This window comes from Python bivittatus, unplaced genomic scaffold (genome assembly GCF_059951505.1).
Source record: "Python bivittatus isolate LINGU-HERP-01145 unplaced genomic scaffold, Pbiv_v1 ctg000980_np1212, whole genome shotgun sequence".
NCBI lineage: Eukaryota > Metazoa > Chordata > Lepidosauria > Squamata > Pythonidae > Python > Python bivittatus.
Window position 1 is genome coordinate 22,756,366 of NW_028277125.1, and position 22,810 is coordinate 22,779,175.

A 22,810-nucleotide genomic window follows, 5' to 3' on the forward strand; every position below is an offset into this window, starting at 1 on the left:
AAGAGACAATGCCAATTCAGTCCAGCTATGTTTATTAGCTACAACCTCTAGGAAGAATCTTCCCAGACTAAAACCCCAGTTCCCAAAGTCCTCCAGCCACAACAGTGTGAATTCCTCAGGGAGGTGCCAGTCTCATCCTCTTGTTCCTCCCATGCGGTTCTGGCGAGCTAAGAAAATGTTTATCTCCCTGAGCTTGGCCTTCATAATTCCATTCCATCACAGTAATAGAGAGTTGAGGGAAGGCTTTATGAAGCAGGGCACTTAGAATTGCAGTATCTGAATGGGTCTTGTCAGAGGAAGAATGGACATATCCAGAAGAGTATCAGGAGAAAAAGAGGAATAAAAAATAGATAAGATGATCTCATTTCAGAATGAAGGGAACGCAAGGGGCCTCACTTTCAGTGGGTCATGAATACTGAGAAACTTACTGAGGACTGAACTAGGCTTTAATCTGCTGGCTTTACAAATGCCTTGAATACCTGCTTGTTCTAGAAACAGCCAAATGAATTCAAGAAATGATTGGGAAAGAACAGAGGTTGCGAGTTAGTTATTAGAGGTTTCTGAAGCAAACTCTGTGATTGCAAAACTCTTAATTTAGGATGGAGAGGCTAAAACAGGGAAACATTAGGGCTGAAGACAATCTGGATTATCTACCAATTAAAAGCTATTTGGAACTTGCATGTATTCAAATATTTGGGTCATGATTTGGCAGAACATTAGTCCTGTATGGCTATGAAACATCAAAATCACTGAATCCCAGTTCTGTATCTCTCCATTGTGATATTTAACCTCTTAAATATAGCTGTGTAGACAAAGCAAAAGTCCTGTTCCGTAGTCAGTATGAGAAGCAGCAGTGCTTCCAAAATAGGTGGAGAGCCTGCTGCACTAGTCTCAATTTTGTTATCTGCCTTTCACAGAAGTGGGACAAGGTATTAGGGTGCTATATTTACCAGTGTTTGAAGGAATTAGGAAGTTGCAAGCAAGAACACAAAATGCAAACTATCATGATTGAGGTTTTCAGAAGTATCATAAGACTGACTTTGTGATACAGCTAGGTAGGCAGAACTCAATGTAAGTTACTTTAAACAAATGATGACTTCTTGATTCAAACATTAATCAAATGACTCATGCTAGTGTGATCAAAATATATGTTTGTTGCTACTTCCTTGAATGTTTCCTTCATTTGCATACTGCTTTCTTTGTGTATTGAAGTTAAAGTAGTTCATAGCAAAACATGGTATAGGTAGTTCTCATTTAGTGCCCACAATTGGGACTGGCAACTCAGTTGTTAAGTGAAACAGTCTCTAAGTGAAACTGTGACTGTGCTTATGATCTTACTTCAGCTTTCATTTGCTTTACAGACCTGCGAAGGTCATAAATGTGAGGATTGGTCATAAAGTTATTTTTCATCACCGTCATAACTGTGAATGGTTGCTAAACAAGACAGTCACTAAATGAGGACTATCTGTATTACAATACCCAGTATAGCGCTCATGTGGTTGCATTGGAAGTGGCTGCTTTTTATCTTTTATTCTTATACTGCACAATGGTTCTAATAAGCTGAAGTTTTGCTTTAGTTCAGTGAAAATTTTTAAAAAGCTGAACAACTGCTATTTAAACGATAGGATTTAGGGTGTTGTTTTGTTCAAAATTATGCTCATGACTCTCAAGATGATTCTGAGGAGACACCCCCTCCCCAAATAATAGTAATTTTTAAAAATGGCTGAGATCTCATAAAATCACCAAATGTTGCAAGATTTTGATATTCTCTTTTAAAATCTCAATATGTTTTGGACATCCACGCCAAAAATATTTTGAGATTTTGCACCATCATATCAGGTTTTAATGATTTCATGAAATTTAAAATAATCATTATTTTTATTTTGGCCCAATACCATGGGCCAAATATCTTGTCCATCACCAATAGTCTGCAGACCACCCGTTGGAAATATTGATTTTGGTATATTGAATGTAATGCCCGGGGACTGGGGAGATTTTGCAATGGCTCCCTTACTATGGTTAACATCATCCTCTCTTCTTGTGTATGCTTTTATAGTTTTTAGTTTTAGTGATTGTTTTATATGTATTTGTGGGTTTTTTAATTGAGTGTTGTACACTGCCCAGAGTCACTTTTTTGTGAGATAGACAGTTATATAAATATGATCAATCAATCAATAAAATAATGCAAATTTGTCCAGAACTAGGTCCAGATAATGATTTCTGTGAAGAGTTCCTTCCATTCTTCAGTGGAACTAGAATCCAGCAGTGGCATTTTCCTGACAGTTTTTTTTTCTGCACCACCCAGAACCTTTTTCTGTGCTATTCTAGAGGTTCCTAGAATAATTTTCTAATGCCAGTGGAATATGACTGAATGCAATTTTAAATCCACTCTATTGATTTCAGTAAAAATTTCATCTAGGGAAATGTGTTGATAGAATTATAGTTGTTATCTTCATTTTGAACAACCATGCACTTCATTTGGATCTTAATAAGTGCGGAGCTGTTGCTGAAGTCATATTGATTCATTATGGCTTTTAAAACTGTATGTCCTCCTCCTAGTTCTCTATTGATTTCTTTAAATGCAAAAAAAAGGGGAACTGAAGTATTTTTAATGGGTTTCTTTCAGCCGGTTGCCAAGGAGACAAGGTTCAATTTTATACTGCACAACAGGAATTATCCTGCAGTGGCTCCAGTCAGACAAGTATGTATTTTTTTTTAATCAAAAGAAATAATAAATATTTTTTCAAGGATTTATTTAGTGGAACATTTGCTACTGCTAACAACTGTACTTGCTATGGGCAGTCATTTCCATTTATTTATAACTCTTTAATTGTATTTCCTGGTTTTGAAAACCACCATGTCTATTTGCTTTGTATTTTTTGTTGTAGACAATTGTCCAGTGTAAGTCATGTAATCCTTGATGAAGTCCATGAGAGAAATCTTCAATCAGATGTTTTAATGGCAATAATTAAAGATCTCCTGAATGTACGACTAGATTTGAAAGTAATTCTGATGAGCGCTACACTGAACGCTGAGAAGTTTTCAGATTATTTTGGTATATTACATAATCAACATTTTTATATGTAAAACGTAGTTTGTTTTAACTGTTGTTAGCATTCAGAAATAAAAAGTCTAATCTGAGAAAGGCAAGTAAGCATGAAACAAGTGTTGGATACTTCTAAATCAGAATATCTAAATCAGAATAGCTAATAAATGTTGCATAATATGGCACACATTTTTTTTAATCGAACCATCCATATAAATTTGACAAATAAATACTGCAAAATATAAAATGAGACAAGGATGAAAATTAAACCTATTTGACTTTGATTTCAGTTAATTTTTTCAGCTTTTTTCTGTTTGGGGAAAAAAAGGGTTCTTTTCCCTTGGGGTGATTTCATAGCTTCACAGTGCAAAGTAGGTGTTCCAAACTTAACACACTGAGTTTACACATTTTGGAAGCCAGAAAATAAATTGGTATTTGGGAGTGCTGCAAAATGGGCTTTGGGAAGTACAGGTCCCCTTCTTAATCCATTTCTTAGGCACTTTGAAGGCCACAGCATGAAATCTATTTCTGGTATGTCATGTGCTGAGGCCTTAGATGGGCTGCTGCTAAGGCACTATTATGCTTTGCTGTTGGTAGTAGCAATATCCCTTAAACGTATGCAAGTATATCCCATATGAACTGTTAACTTCTCCAAACAGAACCTTTGTATGAATACTAATTGTGCATATTCCCAAAATGCTTACAGGGCTTACAATTTACATTCTAATGCATAGGGAAGTTTGCAGTTGGGTTTTTTTGTTTGCATAGTTTATGTTCCTTGCAGTAGTCTTGTGCATATGCCAAAGAATGTTATATTCTCTTAAGAAACTAGATCAGTGCAAAGTTTTTGAAATGTTCTTTTATTCTGTATATGCTTCATATTCTTTTCTTCTGGTATTTTATGCCTCACGTATGGTGCTCTGTTTTATTCACACAGCAGTCTGTTAAAAATGCTAGTGTTGTCATATTTTTTTTCACTTCTTTATGACAGATAGTTGTCCTATGATCCATATTCCTGGCTTTACTTATCCTGTCAAGGAATACCTTTTGGAAGATGTAATTGAGAAATTACGGTTAGTCAGAAAATACTCTTTTTCTTTTCAGAATTGTGGTAATAATTCTAATTTGGATTGAGTAGCATATAGATTTCAACCTACACATTAGGCTTCCCTTTGGACTCTTACTTCTTCATATTTCCCACACATGATCCTATACTGAACCTTTCAGAACAGGTTTGAAGCTTGTGTACAGGTAGTCCTTGGTTAATGACCACACGTTTAGCAACCATTCAAAGTTGCAACAGCGGTGAACAAGTTGTACTTACTACTGGTCCTCAAAATTCCAGCTGTTGCACCACCACCCCGGTCATGTGATCACAATCTGAGTGCTTGGCAACTGGCTCACATGACAGTTGCAGTGTCCTGTGGTCATGTGATCACTATTTGCAAGGTCAACAAGCAAGGTCAATGGAAGCTGGCAGGGAAGGTTGCAAGTCACTCCTGCCACTTTTTCTCCCAAGGACCCCCTATGGAGTACGAGATCACAGGGATCTAGTACTCTGTAGCACATTTGTGCTGCAACACCCCCTCCCCAGCCTGCGTGCACTTGCATGGTACCCCAGCAGCCCCCCCCTCACTCTGTAGCACTTACCTGCCCTCCGGCCTGCTTGTGAACCGCCCAGGACTTGCAACTTCCAGCTGGCTTCCCCGTTGTCTTTGCTTGTGGGAAGCTGGCAGGAAGTCGCAAGTTGCAATCACATGTGGTCCTCGCTTAATAACCCACAATTTTTGCTTAACGACAGCAATAGGGACTGCTGGGATTGCTGTTGTTGCGATCATGTGATGTTGCGCTTTACGACTGCACTGCTTAGTGACAGAAATTCCGGTCCCAATTGTTGTTAAGTGAGGACTACCTGTGGTGCAATAAAGAAAAGTAGAAAATCCACTTTGCAAGCAAATATCATCCTGCTACAATCCTGTAATCCTAACATTGTATCCATTTCAAAGGTACATACCAGAAAACATAGATCGCAGGCCACATTGGACAAAGAGATTTATGCGGGGACATATAAGCAGACCAGAAAAGGAAGAAAAAGAAGAAATTTATCATGAACAATGGCCAGATTATTTAAAGCAACTAAGAACGCGGTAGGTATATATATTTCCTTTCCTTTTTTTATGCAACTTTCTTTTTTTTTTAATTTCGTCTAATAACTTTTCTTCTAAGGAAGCAAAGTATTGAAAACTGGTAGTTGACTTCACAGTAAATGTGTGGGATTGTGAAACACTGTTTTAAACTAGCAGTATTTTTATGATTTTTGGTAATATAATTTTTGAGTCTTTCTTACTCAGTGACTTGAATTATGACAAATTTGGATATGCTAGTGTGGGGAAAAGCAAAAACTTCTCATTGCTTGAAAGCAAACAGTTTATTTACTGCAATTCCTTTTTAATAGTTAACTATTACCCTGGCCTTAACACACACTATAATAGTTTTGCTCTTTTTTTTCTTTCATACAATGAGAAGCAGTATATTCTTATTAAGCATAGCAATTTTGTATTGGCTGTACTGATTCTTTAATCTCTACATGATTTCTAGATATTCAGAAACGACAATCGATGCACTGGAAATGATGGATGATGATAAAATTGATCTTGATTTGATAGCAGCATTAATCAGATATATTGCTCTTGAAGAAGAAGTGAGTTTCTTACTGGCTAGTACCTTGCTTGCTTTATTTAGTTGCATGTTTAGTCATCTGCAGAGGAGTCAAACCAGGCAGAATGTTTGTGGCATCATGATCAAAGCCCACCCCTTTTGTACATGCATGTACAAAGGGGCAGAGCTTTGATCATGAGCTGCAACTAACATCTTGGCCCTTTCGACTTTCAACCCACAGACAGCACTGCTTGATTTCTGTCTTAGTTTTATGTGATGCTATTTAAGTTAAGTTAATATGAAATGCAACATTTGAGAAAAAAAGACTTACGTTGTAATTCTATACAGGTTTAGTCAGCAAAAAGTCCACTGCAATGGGGCTTACTGCATTCCAAGTAGTATATAACAATAGCCATAAGCAGTTGGTTAATTAAAAGAAAACAGTAGAACATATCTATGTGACTTTGACTGGATCGTGTACATCATGATTTAAGATTAGAAAATATTTTGCATTCCAGCTCTATGCATTTGTAATAAAGAAAATTATTTTGTAATTGATTTGCATATGGGATTTTGCAAGCTGTGCCATGAAATGGGTGAAATTAAAGTGTCATTTTCTCTTGGAAAATGTTAATATTAATTGAGAAATAGTGAAAACAATTTTTCCTACTATTACATATTGTCCATGCAAGTATTAATTTATATAGTATTGAATAATCACTAGGCTATCAGATTTTGACCATTATCTGATAAGTTTAATCTTTTTTAAATAAATGGTGAACATCAAGCAAGATCACTTCACTGCCATCCCACTTTTATTCACTCAAATATATAGCTAGGAAGAAATTATATAAGATTTAATGGATTATTTTAAGAACTGCTTCATGTTTGTAAAGAGCAATAAAGTACAGAAAAACATTTGTAATATTTTTTGTTTGTTTGCTTGTTAATGAAGACATTAATATATAACTTACATTTCTGAACTTCCAATCTGGTCTAGCTGAAATGGGGTGAAAATGAAAAGGTGGGGACAGATTTTATAGATGATCTGTGAGCAGGATTTTATCTGCTTCGTAAAACAAGAATAGGTAAACCTGGAAATAGACCATCATCATCTCCACTCAAGATTCATCAGCTAACCAGAGAAATATAGCGATATGTTTCTTTGCTTACAAAAGCAAATAGAAGCAAGCAGTAAAATAGATTTAAATATTTCCAGTCGGCAGTCTGTGCTCCTGTATTTGTAAATTCCTCCAGATTCAAAAAAATCTGGAGAAAAGGGAAAAAGGAGAGATCTTGGTGTTGAAAATTTCCTTGTTGTCCTCTTTCAGGTTCATTAGCACAGTATACCCTTTGGCTGTTGTAGGCTGGAAAAAAAGGGAAAAAAAAATCTAGGCCTTGACTGCAGTTGAGGGCTTACTACCTCTGATCTAAAGCTCTGTTTAAAAAGACTGACCTAGAATTATGTATGTGACCATATTGTATGCTATATTTATACATTTAAAAATACAGATGTGTTGTTTAATATACCTGTTTTATATTCAGGAAGGCGCAATTCTAGTATTTCTTCCTGGATGGGATAATATTAGCACACTACATGATCTTCTGATATCTCAAGTTATGTTTAAATCAGGTAAAATTATATAACTGAAATACTTTTTTCAAAAAAAAATAGCATATCGTATGCTAGGCTTTTTGTAGAATTTGACCTTAAGAATTCAGTAAATAATTTTCAGACATATATTGGCTTACATTAAATATTTGGAATTGGAATGAACTAGTAAATCAACACTGCCAAATAACTACTGTAATACTAAAAAGCAAAGTTATGTTTATCTATATAGTGTTGAGCCTTTCCAGTTGGCACTCTGAACCTCTCCCCCTGTTCTGTTTGTCATTGTTCTGTCATCCATGAGAATTTCCAGAGATGGAGAACTCCAATCTGGATCGATTGAGTGATCCATCCCTTCAAATGTATTACGTGTCACTCACTGCTGAGAAATTGTGGTTAAATGTTTACCATTATTTTTCCCCTCAAATCTGTCCATCCAGCTTAGTCAATATCTATCCTAATATTGGGAATGAACAGTATTTTTGCCCTTAGTAACAACAAATGTGGCTCTATTAAAAGTCATATTCAGTAAAACTGAAGTTTTTAATTAATTGGAAAGCATCTTTGAGAACTATTTGTACAGCTTTGTTGCCTTTTTATACTTCAGCTCTCTACTTTTTTTCTTTTCTGCTTTCTAACTGAATTTCACATTCGGTATCATGCTTATTTTAATTTTCAGATAGGTTTGTCATCATACCTTTGCATTCATTGATGCCTACTGTTAACCAGACTCAGGTATGTATAATAACTGATAGGGACCATAATTTTAATAACCTTATCTGTACAGGTAGTCCTTGCTTATCAACTGCCTTGTTAGCAACCTTTCAGAGTTATGACGGTGTAAAAAAAATAGCTTTGAGACCAGTCCATGCATTTATGCCTGTTGCAGTGTCCACAGCCACATGATCACCATTAGTGTGTTTTGCAAATGGCTGGAAACAAGCAGAGTTAATAGAGAAGGAATTTTACTTTAGGAAGTAAAACCGTAAGTTGTGGTCACGTGATGTTTTGCTTAGCAATCCTGGCACTCATTTATGACCGCTGCAGCGTCCCATGGTCATATGATCCCCATTTGTGTGTTTTGCAAATGGCTGGAAACAAGCAGAGTTAATAGAGAAGGAATTTTACTTTAGGAAGTAAAATCATAAGTTGTGGTCACGTGATGTTTTGCTTAGCAATCCTGGCACTTAACAAAAGAGTTGCCAGTCCCAATTATGGTCGCTAAGTGAGGACTAGAAAATGCATGCATCTGTTGAACAATACCTCAAATTTGTATACAATATTTGGCATCGAATTAAATTAATTTAGTCTGGATGTTCACAAAATTCATTACATTTTCTTTAGCATTTTAAGTAACATGAAAAGTCAACATCTTCCTACTCTGAAAACACTAAGAACATACTCAAAAAATAGTCATCCTGAATCTCCACATATGATAGAATGGGCTTACGCTGCTCACCTTTGGGCAGTGTTGTATACCATACAAAACCCTTTGGGATTGGAGTGGGTTATAAGTAGTGTAAAATAAATAATAAATACATATCTAAGATAAAGAACATAATGCTTTAATTAGGGGAAGTTATGTATAAGAAGTGTAGCTCCAGCTCCCTTATTCCAATTTTTTTTTTGTTTCTACTTGATTGCTGTTGCCTGCTATTTTAATGATATGGTTCAAGTAATATATTCATTGTTTGTGTTTTAATTTAGTGCTTATCATTTAACTGAAATAATTTAAATCAGCTAGATACAGTTTAGAATAAAAAATAGATTTTTATAACAAATTTTCTTATCTTACTGTCTTCATTTTCCATGCTATTTTTTTTCCTGCAGGTGTTTAAAAGGACCCCTCCTGGTGTTCGTAAAATTGTAATTGCTACAAACATTGCTGAGACTAGGTAAACCTTAGTTTATGCTTCTAGTAATACATGAAATTAACTTACTAGCAAAAATTTGAGTATCTTAATAAAAATTAAGATGATTTCTTTGAAGAGTAATAGGAGTAAACTGGAGGGAAATGTTTTGTAAACCTTATTTCTCTGTGTTTTCATTATTAGACAATTCTGCTTAGATATTTTAAATGATGTACAAGAGAATCTAGGCGTTTTCAGCATTTATAAATTGGGTTGCAGTCCTGAGTTTGAAGTTAGGGTCAGTGCCCATGGGAACTTTGCTGAACTTGTCTGTAATTTTGTTGAGCCAAGAACTGCCAGAATTCCGAGCCAGGATATGGAGTGGTGTGCTGGGCAATTGTGGAGGGCATCAAATTGAGCAGGGCAGGCTTACAGAATAAATGCAAAGATGCTTTTTTTTTTTGTTATGCCTCCAAAGGCACATGTGAAACTAAATAAAATATAGTATATTGCCATTGCTATTTTCCAAACAGTGTTTCCATTCTTGTCAGTCTTATTTAATTTTTACATATTTATATGTGTACGGAAAGAGTCAGGCCGATTATTTGGTTTAAGGCTACCTGCTCTATAATTATTTGATGCTCAAAGTCTGGAAATTCCTATTGATGAAATGTAGATAATCATACATAGGATTTTGTGTCAAAGATGAAATTCTAAGCATACTTATTGAGCAATTTCATCAACTTTCTCCCAAATATATCGGGTAATGTTGTTTAATTCTAATAATTACAGTGTAAATTTGTCCTCTTACAGTTTTAGCATTTTGTTTGTTCAGTGGGAGCATTCATACTACAGTATGCCTGGGCTTACCTTTTCTATCTTGGTTGGCTTTTTGTCAAACAAAGTAATTGTTGCTGTTCCTTATGACTTGATTCTGTAGCCATGGGGAGGAAAAGGACAGTGTTTGTGTCTTGCAAGGAGAAAATTACTTTATAGAGGGATTGATTGGTATATGCTAAGAATCTGTGTGATGTGGATAAACAAATTGCTTCTCTCTGTTTCTCATTTCTGCAGTATCACCATAGATGATGTAGTTTATGTTATAGATGGAGGAAAGATAAAGGAAACTCATTTTGATACGCAGAACAACATTAGCACAATGGCTGCAGAATGGGTTAGCAAAGCAAATGCCAAGCAAAGAAAAGGTAGAGCAGGCAGGTAAGTATAATGCCTACTATTATAAAATTGGTTAAGTGGGGAACTGTTGGCTCATTTGACATATTTTCTAATTAACTTTAAAGACATTTCAATTTTTATTTTTTCCCTTCACTGCAGATACTTTCTTAATGTTGAAGTCTTTCTTATTGCTTCTCTATTGCAATTTTATTTGCTGACTTGGTTCTTCTAATATTAATACTTTTTTTTAATGAGTGGAAAATCTTTAGGTTTCAAGCAAAAAGTCCAAAAGCAGTTTCCAAGTAGAAACAAAGCTAGTCAAGGTCTTTTCTTCAGTTAGAATAGTCAATTTTGCCATCTTTGCTAACTCCATCAACTTTACCATCCATTCTTCAATTGTAGGTATTTGTGGGTCCTTCCATTTCTATCCATTTAAGAGTCTTGCCACTGTTATCATATAAAGGAATAAAGTCCCATGTTTTCTTTCTATCTGTTTATCCGCCATACCTAAAAGAAAAATCTCTGGTTTCAATTGTACATCCATTTTTAAAATTCCCTGAATTGAAGTAAATATCAAATCCCAATATTTCTTAGCCTTCTTACAAGTCTGCCAAAGATGATAAAGCTACCTTCACATTGATTACATTTCCAACATACATTTGACACTCCCTTATATATCTTAGACAACATATCTGGTATTAAATATCAACAATGCATCATCTTATAAAGATTCTGTTTCAAATTGTAATTAAGTTTAACTTTAATCCTTTACTCCACATATTCTCCCATTGGTCTAACATTATATTATATCCAATTTTTTTTGCCCAATTAATCATGCAGTCTTTAACATAATTATCTTCCATGTTCATTTTCAACAAAAGTTTATACATTTTAGCAATAACATGTTCATTGTTAGTACACAAGGCCAACTCAAAATCAGTTATCTCGTGTGTAAAGTCATAAATCTTTTTGTCCAGTTTAAATCTTTCTAGCAACTGAGCATATGTAAACCATTGACAGATAGGACCTTAATTTAGGTTCTCCCTCATGAAAAGTCAATAAATCAATATATGGCAACCATTTTTGTTTAACTATCATTTCTCTTCTATAAAAAGCTTCTTGGGGTGACAACCATAAAGGAATGTTAGGAGACAATCTTGCTTTATATCTATTCCAAACTCTCAATATAGCACGTCTAATAAAATGATTTTTAAAATCAATATTAACCTTCACTTTATCATATCATAAATAGCATGCCACCCAAATCTTAAATCATGTTCTTCTAACTCCAGTAGCGTCTTGTTTCTTAAAGTCATCCAGTTTTTCATCTATACCAAACAACAAGCCTCAAAATACAATTTTAAATCAAGAACCCACCTTTTTCTTTAAAAATTGTTCTTTCTTGTAACAATTTATTTGTAACAATTTATACTTAATTCTTGGTTTTTTTACCTTGCCATACAAACTTAGAAATATCTTTTTGCCACTGTTTAAATGGTACACCAGTTCTCAATATTGGTATTGTCTGAAATAAAAATAAAATCCTAGGTAAAATATCCATCTTTATTACTGAAATTCTACCCAGTAGTGACAATTGTAAATTATCCCATCCCAATAAGTCTTTTTTAGTATCACACCATACCTTAACATAGTTATTCTGAAATAACATACAATTCATATTAGACAGTATATGAGGTCGTAATTGCAAGCTGGGCACCCAAGCGCTTGGATTGCAATCACGTGACCACGGGGGTGCTGTAATGGCTGGAACTTTGAGCACTGGTTGTACGTCCATTTTTTCAGAACTGCCATAACTTGGAACAGTCACTGAACGAATGGACATAAGTTGAAGACTACCTGTAAACTACTAAAAAGCTCTAAGGAGCTACTTAATATTTTTCCACAATAGACCAGTCCTTGGATTTTTTTTTTTTTGGCTTAGTCACTGGGAAATTCAGTTTGAGCTTTGGTCTCAAATACATTGGTGAATGAAGAAAAATATTATTACATGGAATCTAAATAATAAATGGCAAGCTTAACAACCAAGGATGTGCATTGCTTTGATGTATAGGATTTCTTGACAATCCCCATCCTGTATTAGACACTTGGATGGGGACTGTCAAAGCACTGTGGCTTGGAAGCAGTCAGCTCCTTGTAAAAATAGTCTTTGTGAGCAAGTAACCTCTACTGATATCACTAGCAATAAGATGGCATGAATGTACATATAAGCTGCCCCAACAAATCATATATTTTTGTTTATTCCTTCTTAACACAAAAAGCTCTTGCTGGATCCCCTGCTGCACTGCATTAGTTTGTTGACCTAGATTAGGGATGGGTAATCTGTGGCTCTTGTGATCTCCTATTTGCAATTTTCAGAATCCATTCAGAGCACAATTGCTGAAAACTGATTGCATTGTTTTCATCCCATTTAAGGTGGGAAACAGATGAAAATCTGTATGATAGGCAAATCATGGTTAAAAAACAAACCAAAAAACCCCCATGCTCCCCAAAGAAACGAAGCCCCACTCACATTAGTGACAGGATATTATCCCATACTGTGTATGCCTCCCCAAAACTGTTAAAGAGTAGCCCTTGGCCATAAGAAGTTTGCCCAGCCCTGATCTAGATCATTGACCATCTTTATAACTGCTTCCTGATGATATACGAGGAAGGCATAGGTTTTTAAATTTGGTGTTCTCCCATTAAAATTATTTTAGATTATTCAGTTTGAATTTGTATGTAACGCTGTTCTATTAAAAAAAATGCTACTAAATAGCTGTAATTATACAAGGCATCCTTATTACTACTTGGAAGAAAGTACTTAATAGAGTATATTTATCCTTTTACAGAGTCCAGCCCGGCCACTGCTATCACTTGTATAATGGTCTTCGTGCCAATCTGCTAGATGATTATCAGTTGCCTGAAATCCTGAGGACACCTTTGGAGGAACTGTGTTTGCAAATCAAGGTAATTTACACTATTGGGACAATGATAATATATGCTGGTGAAGCCTTGCTCTTGCACTTTAGGAAATTGATTTTGGTAAAAATGTTCAGTTGGTCATTCAGTAACTTTTACAATAATTTTGAAGCTCTGGATGACCTAGTCCAAAGCTAGGGTTCTAAATGTTGGGGTGCAGAAATCAGAAACAAAAATAAGGAATAAAAAACAGCTAGATGACAGTGCATTTTTTTTAACTAATCATTAATGATTAAGACCAAGCCTCCTCATTTAGCTTAAAGGTTTAAATGATTTTTTTTTTTTGCTTTGAGATAAAAAGATTAAATCTTGTGAGGAAAATGTAAAATAAAACAATTAATTGTACATTGTATAATGTTAACTTTTTGATTAATGTTAACTGTTAATTTAATTATGTTATTCAACTATTGATTTATGTGTATAATGGGCGGCTATATAAATGTGACATATAAATAAATAAATTTGCTTTCAAAGCTTTTAAAATAAATCTTGAGTAGTAAGTATAAGTATAATCTAGTTTGTTGTTGATGTGACTTCTACTGATTTGATATAGATATATAATTTATTTACATCCCACTTTTTATTTTTGGTCAGTCCAAGGTGGTGTGCATACCTAATGCTCCCATCTCCTGTTTTCCTTACAACAACCACCCTGTGAAGTGGGTGGGTCTGAAAGAGATTAACTGGCCCAAAGTTACCCAGCTGGCTTTCATGCCTGAGGGAGAATTAGAGCTCTCAGTTTCATGATTTCTTAGCCATTACACCAAACTGGTTCTCCATGGTAACTTCCCTCCTAGGAATTAAGTTAAACTCTTGAGGATTTTGGGGATGTGATTGTTCCCCATCATTATCTTTTCATTTTGTACTTGTTATTGTTGGTTTTGATTATGTGAGCTGATTTGGGGTTTTGGTGTCATTAGGGTTGTGGTTTAGGTATGTTTGTTACTTTTCTTACAGTTGATGTTTGGTTGTAACGTTTCTCTTTATCATGGACATTTTATTGTGTTTTAGTTTTTAAAGATTCAGATTTAGCCACGTGCAAAATCAGCATCAGCATCTCAGAAATAAAGTTGTACTTAGCTGTCTGCCTCAACACTTCTTTCAAATTAAATTGGGAAGGAGAACATTGTTGAAAGAGTTACAGTAGGGAGTTTGATTAATATGCTCACAGCACATATATTTTAATTACATTTTGCTGGTTTGGATATAGCTAAGTATATTTGAAAAGTAGCCATGCAGATGGTCCTCAACTTACAACAGCAATTGGGATTAGAATCTCCATTGCCAAGCAATGCAGTTGTAAAGCCCAAGCGCATCACTTAGCGACAGCAAACCCTGTTGCTGTCCCAGTTGAGATCATTAATCGAATCCCATTGTCATTGGGTGAGGCAACTTTCTGCTGGCTTCCCACAACCAAGTCAGTGGGGAAGCTGACAGGAAGTTGCAGGTCCCAGGCAGCTTACAAGCAAGCTGGCAAGCAGGTAAGTGGCTGCTGCCAGGTGGGGGAGGCATAAGGGGGTGCATGAGGTGCAAGGAAGGCACAGCAAGCCTCAGAGAGGGTGCAAGTGGGTGTGTAAGGGAGGTGCAGCAAGGGTCAGGGAGGCCATGCAGGGGATGCGAGGGGGTGTGAGGGAGACATAGCAAGGGTCGGAGATGGTGTGTGAGGGTGTGTACAAGCGTGTGAGGTAGGTGTGGCGAGGGTCAGGGAGGGTGCATGAGCGTGTGAGGGAGGTGCGGCAAGGCTAAGGGAGGGTGCGCAGGTGGCCAGCACGGTGCAAGCACAGAGGGCTTGGGGAGGGTGTGCAGTGGAGGGAGACTTATCTCAGTGACTTGCAACCTTTTCTGCCGGCTTCCCTGTTGCCATTCTGCAGAAGCCAGCAGGGAAGGTTGTAAATGGTGATCACATGATCACGGGGCACTGCAACCAGTCCTAAGTGCGAGCTAGTTGCCAGGCACCAAGATTGCAATCACATGACTACTGGGGTGCTGGGACAGCCAGAACTCCAAGAACTGGTCATAACCATCATTTATTCAGCACCGTCATAATTTTGAACAGTTGTTAAACAAATGGTCATAAGTCGAGGACTACCTGTAATGCATTATCACTGTTTTTTCCCCATGTAAGAACTTATTTTCTAATGTGTACAATTAGAAGTCTAATACTTACTTTTCATGTCAGTCTGAAAATAAATAAATGGAAAAGTAATATAACTCTGTAAGTCATATGGCTCTCAAAGTTATGTAGTTCGCCTTGAATTTATAATCAAGTAGAATCTTGGTTTTCTTTCAGATTCTGAAACTTGGAGGCATTGCAAACTTTCTGACCAAGCTCATGGATCCACCATCACATGATGCTGTGTTGCTGGCCATAAAACATCTAAAGGAGTTGGTAAGTTTCTTTTTCTCTTGCTTGCATACTAACAAATGTATTCATACTTAATTGTAGAGTGATAATGATGATTGAAAATTTAAAGAATTGCCAAATAGATGCACTTTTACTATGGAAACATGCTAGACAATTCTAGCACAAAATAATGCATCTACTGTAACAATTAGTATATTTTTAGTATAAAAATTATTATTGGTATAACTACAAATGCAAATTTAAAATTGCAATTTCCCAGATTCAGAAGTTCCTTTTTGAAATTATACATCTTTTTTTCCATGAATTGCAAATTTAACTAGAGAAATTGTCACTTATAAATAAAATAAAATGTTATAAATAAATATTGTATTTATAAATAAAGTGAAATGTAAATAAGTAAACTACCATAAGCAGTGGACATTTATTTTAATAATATATCAGTTGTACATTTTGAAAATTATTTAAAATGAACACTTCATGTTGTGCTTGCATGTTTCTGTTCAACAAATTTTAAAAAATCATGCTCAGAATTGTTTGTATATTGTTTGTGTTTATGAAGAATATTTATGAACATTGGTGTTCTTGTGCATTAGTTAATCTGTGGATTGAACCAGTGTGTGAATTTTCTACCATTTGTTTTTGCCAAAGGATCAAAAATGCAAGCTTTGGCTTTGAAATTTCAGCCTTGTGACTGAATTTGGCCCTCATTTTCTGTTTATCATGTGATGGAAGTATATGTTTGGAACAAACACAGATATCCTCATCTAAATATGTCAAGTTGGATGTTGAAAAAAGTAATGCTACTGCAAGTAACTTAATAATTTAGTAGCTCGTTCTCCTATTAAAGCCATTATCCATGCTCTCATTTTTAGTGTTGTGTGGTTGTGTGATTCTGTTTCTCTCTTCTTCCCCATTTGTATTTTTTCACTGATAGAATGCTTTGGATAGACAAGAACAGTTGACTCCCCTTGGTGTCCACTTGGCACGATTACCTGTGGAGCCACACATTGGAAAAATGATTCTCTTTGGAGCTTTATTCTGTTGCTTAGATCCTGTTCTAACCATTGCAGCTGGCCTCAGCTTCAAGGACCCTTTTGTCATTCCTTTGGTAAAGTATCTGAAGATGAAATTGAAATAAACATGTAAAACATCCTTTAAAAAAAAGTTGTTTTTTTTAAAGTAGCTGGAGGAAATCCAAATGTTTTACTTGATTCTGTTCTAATTGTGGCAAATTCAGTGTCACTGTTTAGTCTGTTGTATACTCAGAATGTTCTTTTTATTTTAACTTAAACAAATTAAAAAGTGTTCTGTGTTTATCCCAACAAGTGTTTTCCCCTTCTAAAGGGTAAAGAAAAAGTAGCAGATGCAAGAAGAAAGGAACTCTCAAGGAATTCAAAAAGTGATCACCTCACCGTTGTGAATGCTTTCGAGGTAATTCTGTTACAATCGGCAATCTAGTAAATTCAGAGGGAATAGATAGCTGCCTCTTTGAAAGCAATAGCATGAAGAATTCATAGATATAAGAAACTTTATTGCTGTACAATGAATGAAATCTATAGGATTTTTCTTGCTTTGGTATATATTTGATTTACTGGCATAGTGAAGCATAATCTATATTACAAATACTTTAGTTTGGACACCAACATTTTATATCAGTACTGCTGTGATTTATTCTAAATAATCGTAATAGTTCAGTTTAATTTTACTTCATTATTTCCTCCAGTTTGTAGATCATAAAGTCCCCTTGTCTCTGTTTTAAAGCTTAAGATTAATTACATCAAGTGTTCATTTGTTTTATAAGCAATAAAAAGTCTTGTGATAGTTTAGACAAAGATAAACTTTTGGATCATAGTCCATTAGATGTCTTTTTACTAAAAATAGTGCTTTGGAATTATTCCTATTCCACATAGTGCTATAAGGAAAAAGGAGAAATTAATTTTGTTTGGGGCTTTTTTCCTGTTCCGCATAATATATACTTGTATGACAGAGATTATCAATATACTTCTTCAAAATTAGTGCATTTTAATTATGAAATTTCCTTTTATTTCCTATGAAGCTTCCGAAATTTACTTGGCATCTGGCATCTCATTACATTTTAACAATCACATTACTCAGTATAGTTTTTCTTTGAGTTATCTAGTAGGTCCTGTATTAAACATGTTCCTGTTTTCAGGGTTGGGAAGAAGCTCAGCGGCGTGGCTTCAGGTGCGAGAAGGATTATTGCTGGGAGTATTTTCTTTCTTCAAATACACTGCAGGTAATAACTGTTTTCTCTGGCAGGAAATGCACTCTACAAAATCTGCAAGAGGTTATTTGGTGCTTATATGTTGCTCTCTAGATGCTGCGTAACATGAAAGGACAGTTTGCGGAACATCTTCTTGCAGCTGGGTTTGTGAATAGTAGGAACCCCAGGGATCCCAAATCCAACATTAACTCAGGTAAATATTGAGGGGGAAGCAAAATAGCAGGGATGCTTTGAGTTTTCCCATTGAGAGTTCCACTTCACCTGGCTGTCTTTTCTTCCAGAAAATGAGAAGTTACTCAAAGCTGTTATCTGTGCTGGGCTATATCCAAAGGTGGCAAAAATCCGAACAAACTTCAGCAAAAAGAGAAAAATGTAAGGCTTCTGAAAATTAATTAATTAATTTATTTATTTATCAAATTTATATGCTGCCCATCTCACTATGTAAGTGACTCTAGGTGGCTCACACATGAGAAGCATAAAAACGGTTAAAACACTACAAAACAAAGTTAGAAAAGACTACAAGACAAAGTTAAAAAACGGCGACAGCATCCTCAAGTCACTAACCACCCCTAGTATTGGGAGCCCCCATTGGATCCCCAAGCTAATTTACTCTTAGACAATTTATTAAGAATGCATGGAACTTAATTTATTAAGCAAAGCTCCATAATATTGCAGCAAATTTATGTTGGTTGTCATTACAGGCCACAGAGGTGTGGTGAGATTTGGTGGGTAGTCAGTGATGAGAGTCCCTTTTCGGTGAGAGCCCTCAGGCTTTTTACTTCCTTTAAACACCAAGATACAGCATTTCAAATGTCCTTCAGTTCCAGCTCCCATCATTTGTAGCTAACATGATCCAGGAACTTTTCTAAAGTCTCTTCACAGTACAAGCTTTTTGGGGCTGCTCCAAGATTTTCTTGCAGGAGTATGCAAGGAAGGTAGAGTGAGAATTGGAAGGCTATATCCATCCATGTTCTTGTTGCTTTACCTGTGTTCAAGACAAATGCCTGAAGCAGCTTACAATTGTTGCAAAAAAATTTTTAAAAAAACCCAAAATCTAGCATACAGGTAGTCTTTGCTTAATTATCCTAATTGGGACTGGTAACTGCTGCTAAGAGAAGCAGTCATTAAGAGAGAAATCACATGACTACGTCTCTGCTTTCTGGCTGGAAAGAGACAAGACGATTCGATTTCATACCTTTGCCTTTTGTTTGCCTCCTAACCACTCCCCTACCCTTTGGAATGTTCAAGTGCCTGCTTACTGTCTTGTACACATTGGAAGCAATGTGATCGTGCCTAGCCTGGGGCTGGGAGCCACAGGCGCGCTACGCAAACAGGTTACTCTCTTGAAATCACTTTGTCTCCAATCTCTCTGCTCTGCAGGGTTGGGGAGAGGAAAAAAGCAAGGGATTTCTATAGGCAATCCCTCCTTTGTCTGACCCTTTCTCCCCCTCTCCCCCCTTGCAGAGCGGAGAGATTGGAGAGGAAGAGATTTCAAGAGAGTCACCTGTTTGTGTAGCATGCCCACAGCTCCCAGCTACATCCTAAAATAATCCCAATAACTGAATTTGAGAATTATTTAGAATATTTGATGTTTACTTTGGTTATTTTAGAAATTCTAAAGCCTTATCCAAGTAGCTTTGAATAAGTATTCTTCTCTTTAAGAAATCAGCTAATCAGATGTTATTGAAGAGCCATTGTGATTATATCAACGTCTGAAAAGCTTAAGCAAGTTGCAGTAGTATTGTTTTGTCACCAGATGGTGTTGCAAATGAACATTTCAGCAACTTAATTCTTAATTGCTCCCCTTTACACATTCTCCCCTTTACATTTCTATGTTTATTTAGTAGATAGCTAGCAAAAATGTGTTAATTACAGATTTCTGTGATACCCTGAATGAGGAATTGGTAGAAAATGGCTTATTATTATGTCCAGAACATATTGCTACTAGATAAAAAGTAAATAATATGGAAACAGTAGGTCAAATGTTTGGAATTATCTTTGTACAAATGTTTTTTAAAGATGCCTAGGAAAATTAGAAAAACATATAAATATATATATATATATATATATATATATATATATATATATGAGAGTACTGAATATTCAGGAAACTAACTGGGTTCTCTTAATTTTGAATGAGGAATTTTAAAAGATTATCCTTAATCTCTTTTGCATGTACTTTTTGGTTCTTATCAAAGGTTTAATGTATAAGCTACTGTCTAATGTATTTACTGAGAGCAGACGTATCTAATGTTCTGCATCTACAGTTGCCCCTCCTTACACGGAACAGTTGTTTTAATTCATTGAGGGAACTACAATCCAGGTTTTCTCCAATTTCCCCCATTCCCATTCACCATCTTTCAGGCACACCTGGTACTTTTTCCAGAGGCTCCCCCAACTCTTAGGATCAGTCAGAGGTCAGTGTCACAGTGCAGAACAGAGAGCGAATCAGCAAATGGTCATTAACTCTTTCATGTCTTTTCTAAGAAAATAATTTTAAATGTTTGAATTCCTGTATGTCTTTGTCACATGCACGTGAGTTATAACTGCTTTGTGTGTTTAAGGGTTAAAGTTTTCACCAAAACAGATGGAACAGTTAACATTCATCCCAAATCTGTGAACGTTGAAGAGACAGAATTCCATTACAACTGGCTTGTTTACCACTTGAAAATGAGGACGAGTAGTGTAAGTTATTTTTTTACTCATTTTAAATATTAATGTGTATATAGATGGACTTTTGTTGAAACAGTTCTGGTCTTTCTATGCTTTAAGACATATCTCTAATCACCCTTACTAGCTACAGGTATCAGGTAAAAATAAGCTTTGCTGGAGATAATAGTAGCAATAGGTACATAATCCTAGACTGACAGATATTAAGATGAATGCATGTAACTATTTTGAACAAATCTCTATCATTTATTTACTTTTGTACCATGCTTTTTGATTAGAAATACCTTTACTTAGCATTTGGTCCTATGTAGTACTGTTTATAGTATAAAAGGGGAAACATTTATGTAATTATTACAAAAGTATCTGGGTTGATTTAAATATTCAATCAAGTGCCAGAATGGGCTGGATTCAGATTTAATGGTAAAACAAGCCTTAATTAAAGCTAAATTCAGTGAATTCATTTAGGTAATATGAAAAACCTGATGGTTTAGAAATGAAAGCAAAAACTCAATTTTTTTTTGTGGTTACACTAGAGAACAAATGTAACTAGTGCAAAGCTGCAGGTATAATGGATTTACCCCTTTCATTATAAATCATGATTTATTGTGCGGTCTGGATACAGGCATTTAAAATCAAATAATGTCCCAAGGGCTCATTTTGATTATATTACTATATTTTATTATGTGCTAAATGCTTTCCTTACTACAGATATACCTGTATGATTGTACAGAAGTCTCGCCATATTGTCTCTTGTTTTTCGGAGGAGATATTTCAATTCAGAAGGACAAAGATCAGGATACAATTGCTGTAGATGAATGGATTGTCTTTCAGTCTCCAGCAAGAATAGCACAGCTGGTAAAGGTGAGTGAGTTTCTGCTATCAAGGTGAAACTGGCCACTTAAAATAGTTGATATGGCTTAATAATTATAATATAAAGACTGTTTTTAAAATCATATCTTTCATGTAGATTATTTCCCTAAAAAGTAATACATTTGTAGGGAAATGATAGTGATATGTCAAGGGGGGAATTAAAACAAATGCTTTAAACATTACTGTCAGAGAAAAAATGATAAAGGAAATCATAAATGCTGTGAGAATTGTAAGACTGCAGGTGTGGATCATATAACTGGAGAAACGTGAGTATGGTTTGGTTATGAAATGGCTGTGCAAATTGTTTAATGTGTGTCTGAAGGCTGCTTCTGTGCCTGATCATTGAAAGAATGCTGTTATTTTTCCCTGAGTACAAAGGAAAAAGTATCAAGGGTGAATTCAGTAGCAACAGAGATAAAAGTATGTATGTAAATATGTATGAATATTTGCCAGTGTAAAAAGGCAGGGTAAAATTTAATTAAATAAAAATAAATGTACAAAGTTTATTATTTAGATAATCTAACACAGCTATAAAAAAATAAAATAATGGTAAAAACTTGCTGCTACTCACTTTCCCAAACAACACTTTTTTATCCTCAGGATCTGAAAAAAGAATTGGATGACCTTCTGCAGGAGAAAATAGAAAATCCACAACCTGTGGACTGGAACAATACTAAATCAAGGGACACTGCAGTGTTGACAGCTATTATAGACTTAATCACTACACAGGAGAACGAAACTGCCAGAAACATTGCCCCTCGTTTCCAAAATGAACAATACAATTAATAGTGTTCCTTTGCGTTGAAAACATGACAGTGCTACTACCACTTTTTTTCCACTCCTCCTTTTTATTTTTTACATTTGGGCATCTTGGAATTTCATCATTAGCGTTAACATTTCATAATGGCTTTGTGTAAATGGCATGCAGTGTATAAAGCACCTGTTTACATAGCTCTAAATGCATTGTCATATGTGATATTGTGTATGTGTGTCAAGTTTATTTGTTGCTTCTTGTATAACTTCCCCCCCCTCTGGTAAAGGTTGGATGGAATAAAAAATGAACTGATTTTTACATTCTCTGACTTACACGATTCTGTGAAATCGTTGGTTTGAAAAGTGATCAGCATTAACTTAAATTTCACTTTTCATCCATTAGTCTTCTACTTGCTGTCTGTTCAGAACTCTCAAGGAATTCAGTTAGAACCAGAGTGCCCATCACTGGGAGCTGTAGGGGTCTGTAAAGTTGAACCAAATCAATAGAAAATACCATGATAGGAAAGACATTCATGAAATGAGTATGTTTAGGAATAAAAGCGAATATATGTGCTCCATTCCAGCT

At 35.5% G+C, this 22,810-nt stretch overlaps 1 protein-coding gene across 2 annotated transcripts in view; it reads left to right on the forward strand.

The window, feature by feature from the left end:
* The window catches only part of DHX36 (DEAH-box helicase 36), a 30,423-nt gene extending 7,880 nt beyond the window's left edge, over window positions 1–22,543 (forward strand). For both annotated transcript variants that reach the window (XM_007432988.3, XM_007432989.4), the window contains 19 exons: window positions 2,627–2,701; window positions 2,889–3,055; window positions 4,038–4,119; window positions 5,053–5,193; window positions 5,645–5,747; window positions 7,250–7,337; window positions 7,996–8,051; window positions 9,147–9,211; window positions 10,241–10,384; window positions 13,192–13,309; window positions 15,612–15,710; window positions 16,621–16,794; window positions 17,031–17,117; window positions 17,860–17,943; window positions 18,025–18,124; window positions 18,213–18,303; window positions 20,496–20,616; window positions 21,310–21,462; window positions 22,072–22,543. In XM_007432988.3, the coding sequence (XP_007433050.2) occupies window positions 2,627–2,701; window positions 2,889–3,055; window positions 4,038–4,119; window positions 5,053–5,193; window positions 5,645–5,747; window positions 7,250–7,337; window positions 7,996–8,051; window positions 9,147–9,211; window positions 10,241–10,384; window positions 13,192–13,309; window positions 15,612–15,710; window positions 16,621–16,794; window positions 17,031–17,117; window positions 17,860–17,943; window positions 18,025–18,124; window positions 18,213–18,303; window positions 20,496–20,616; window positions 21,310–21,462; window positions 22,072–22,257 (2,134 nt within the window). In that variant the 3' untranslated portion in view covers window positions 22,258–22,543. The remainder of the gene's footprint in view (window positions 1–2,626; window positions 2,702–2,888; window positions 3,056–4,037; window positions 4,120–5,052; window positions 5,194–5,644; window positions 5,748–7,249; window positions 7,338–7,995; window positions 8,052–9,146; window positions 9,212–10,240; window positions 10,385–13,191; window positions 13,310–15,611; window positions 15,711–16,620; window positions 16,795–17,030; window positions 17,118–17,859; window positions 17,944–18,024; window positions 18,125–18,212; window positions 18,304–20,495; window positions 20,617–21,309; window positions 21,463–22,071) is intronic.
* Window positions 22,544–22,810: the final 267 nt, after the last annotated feature.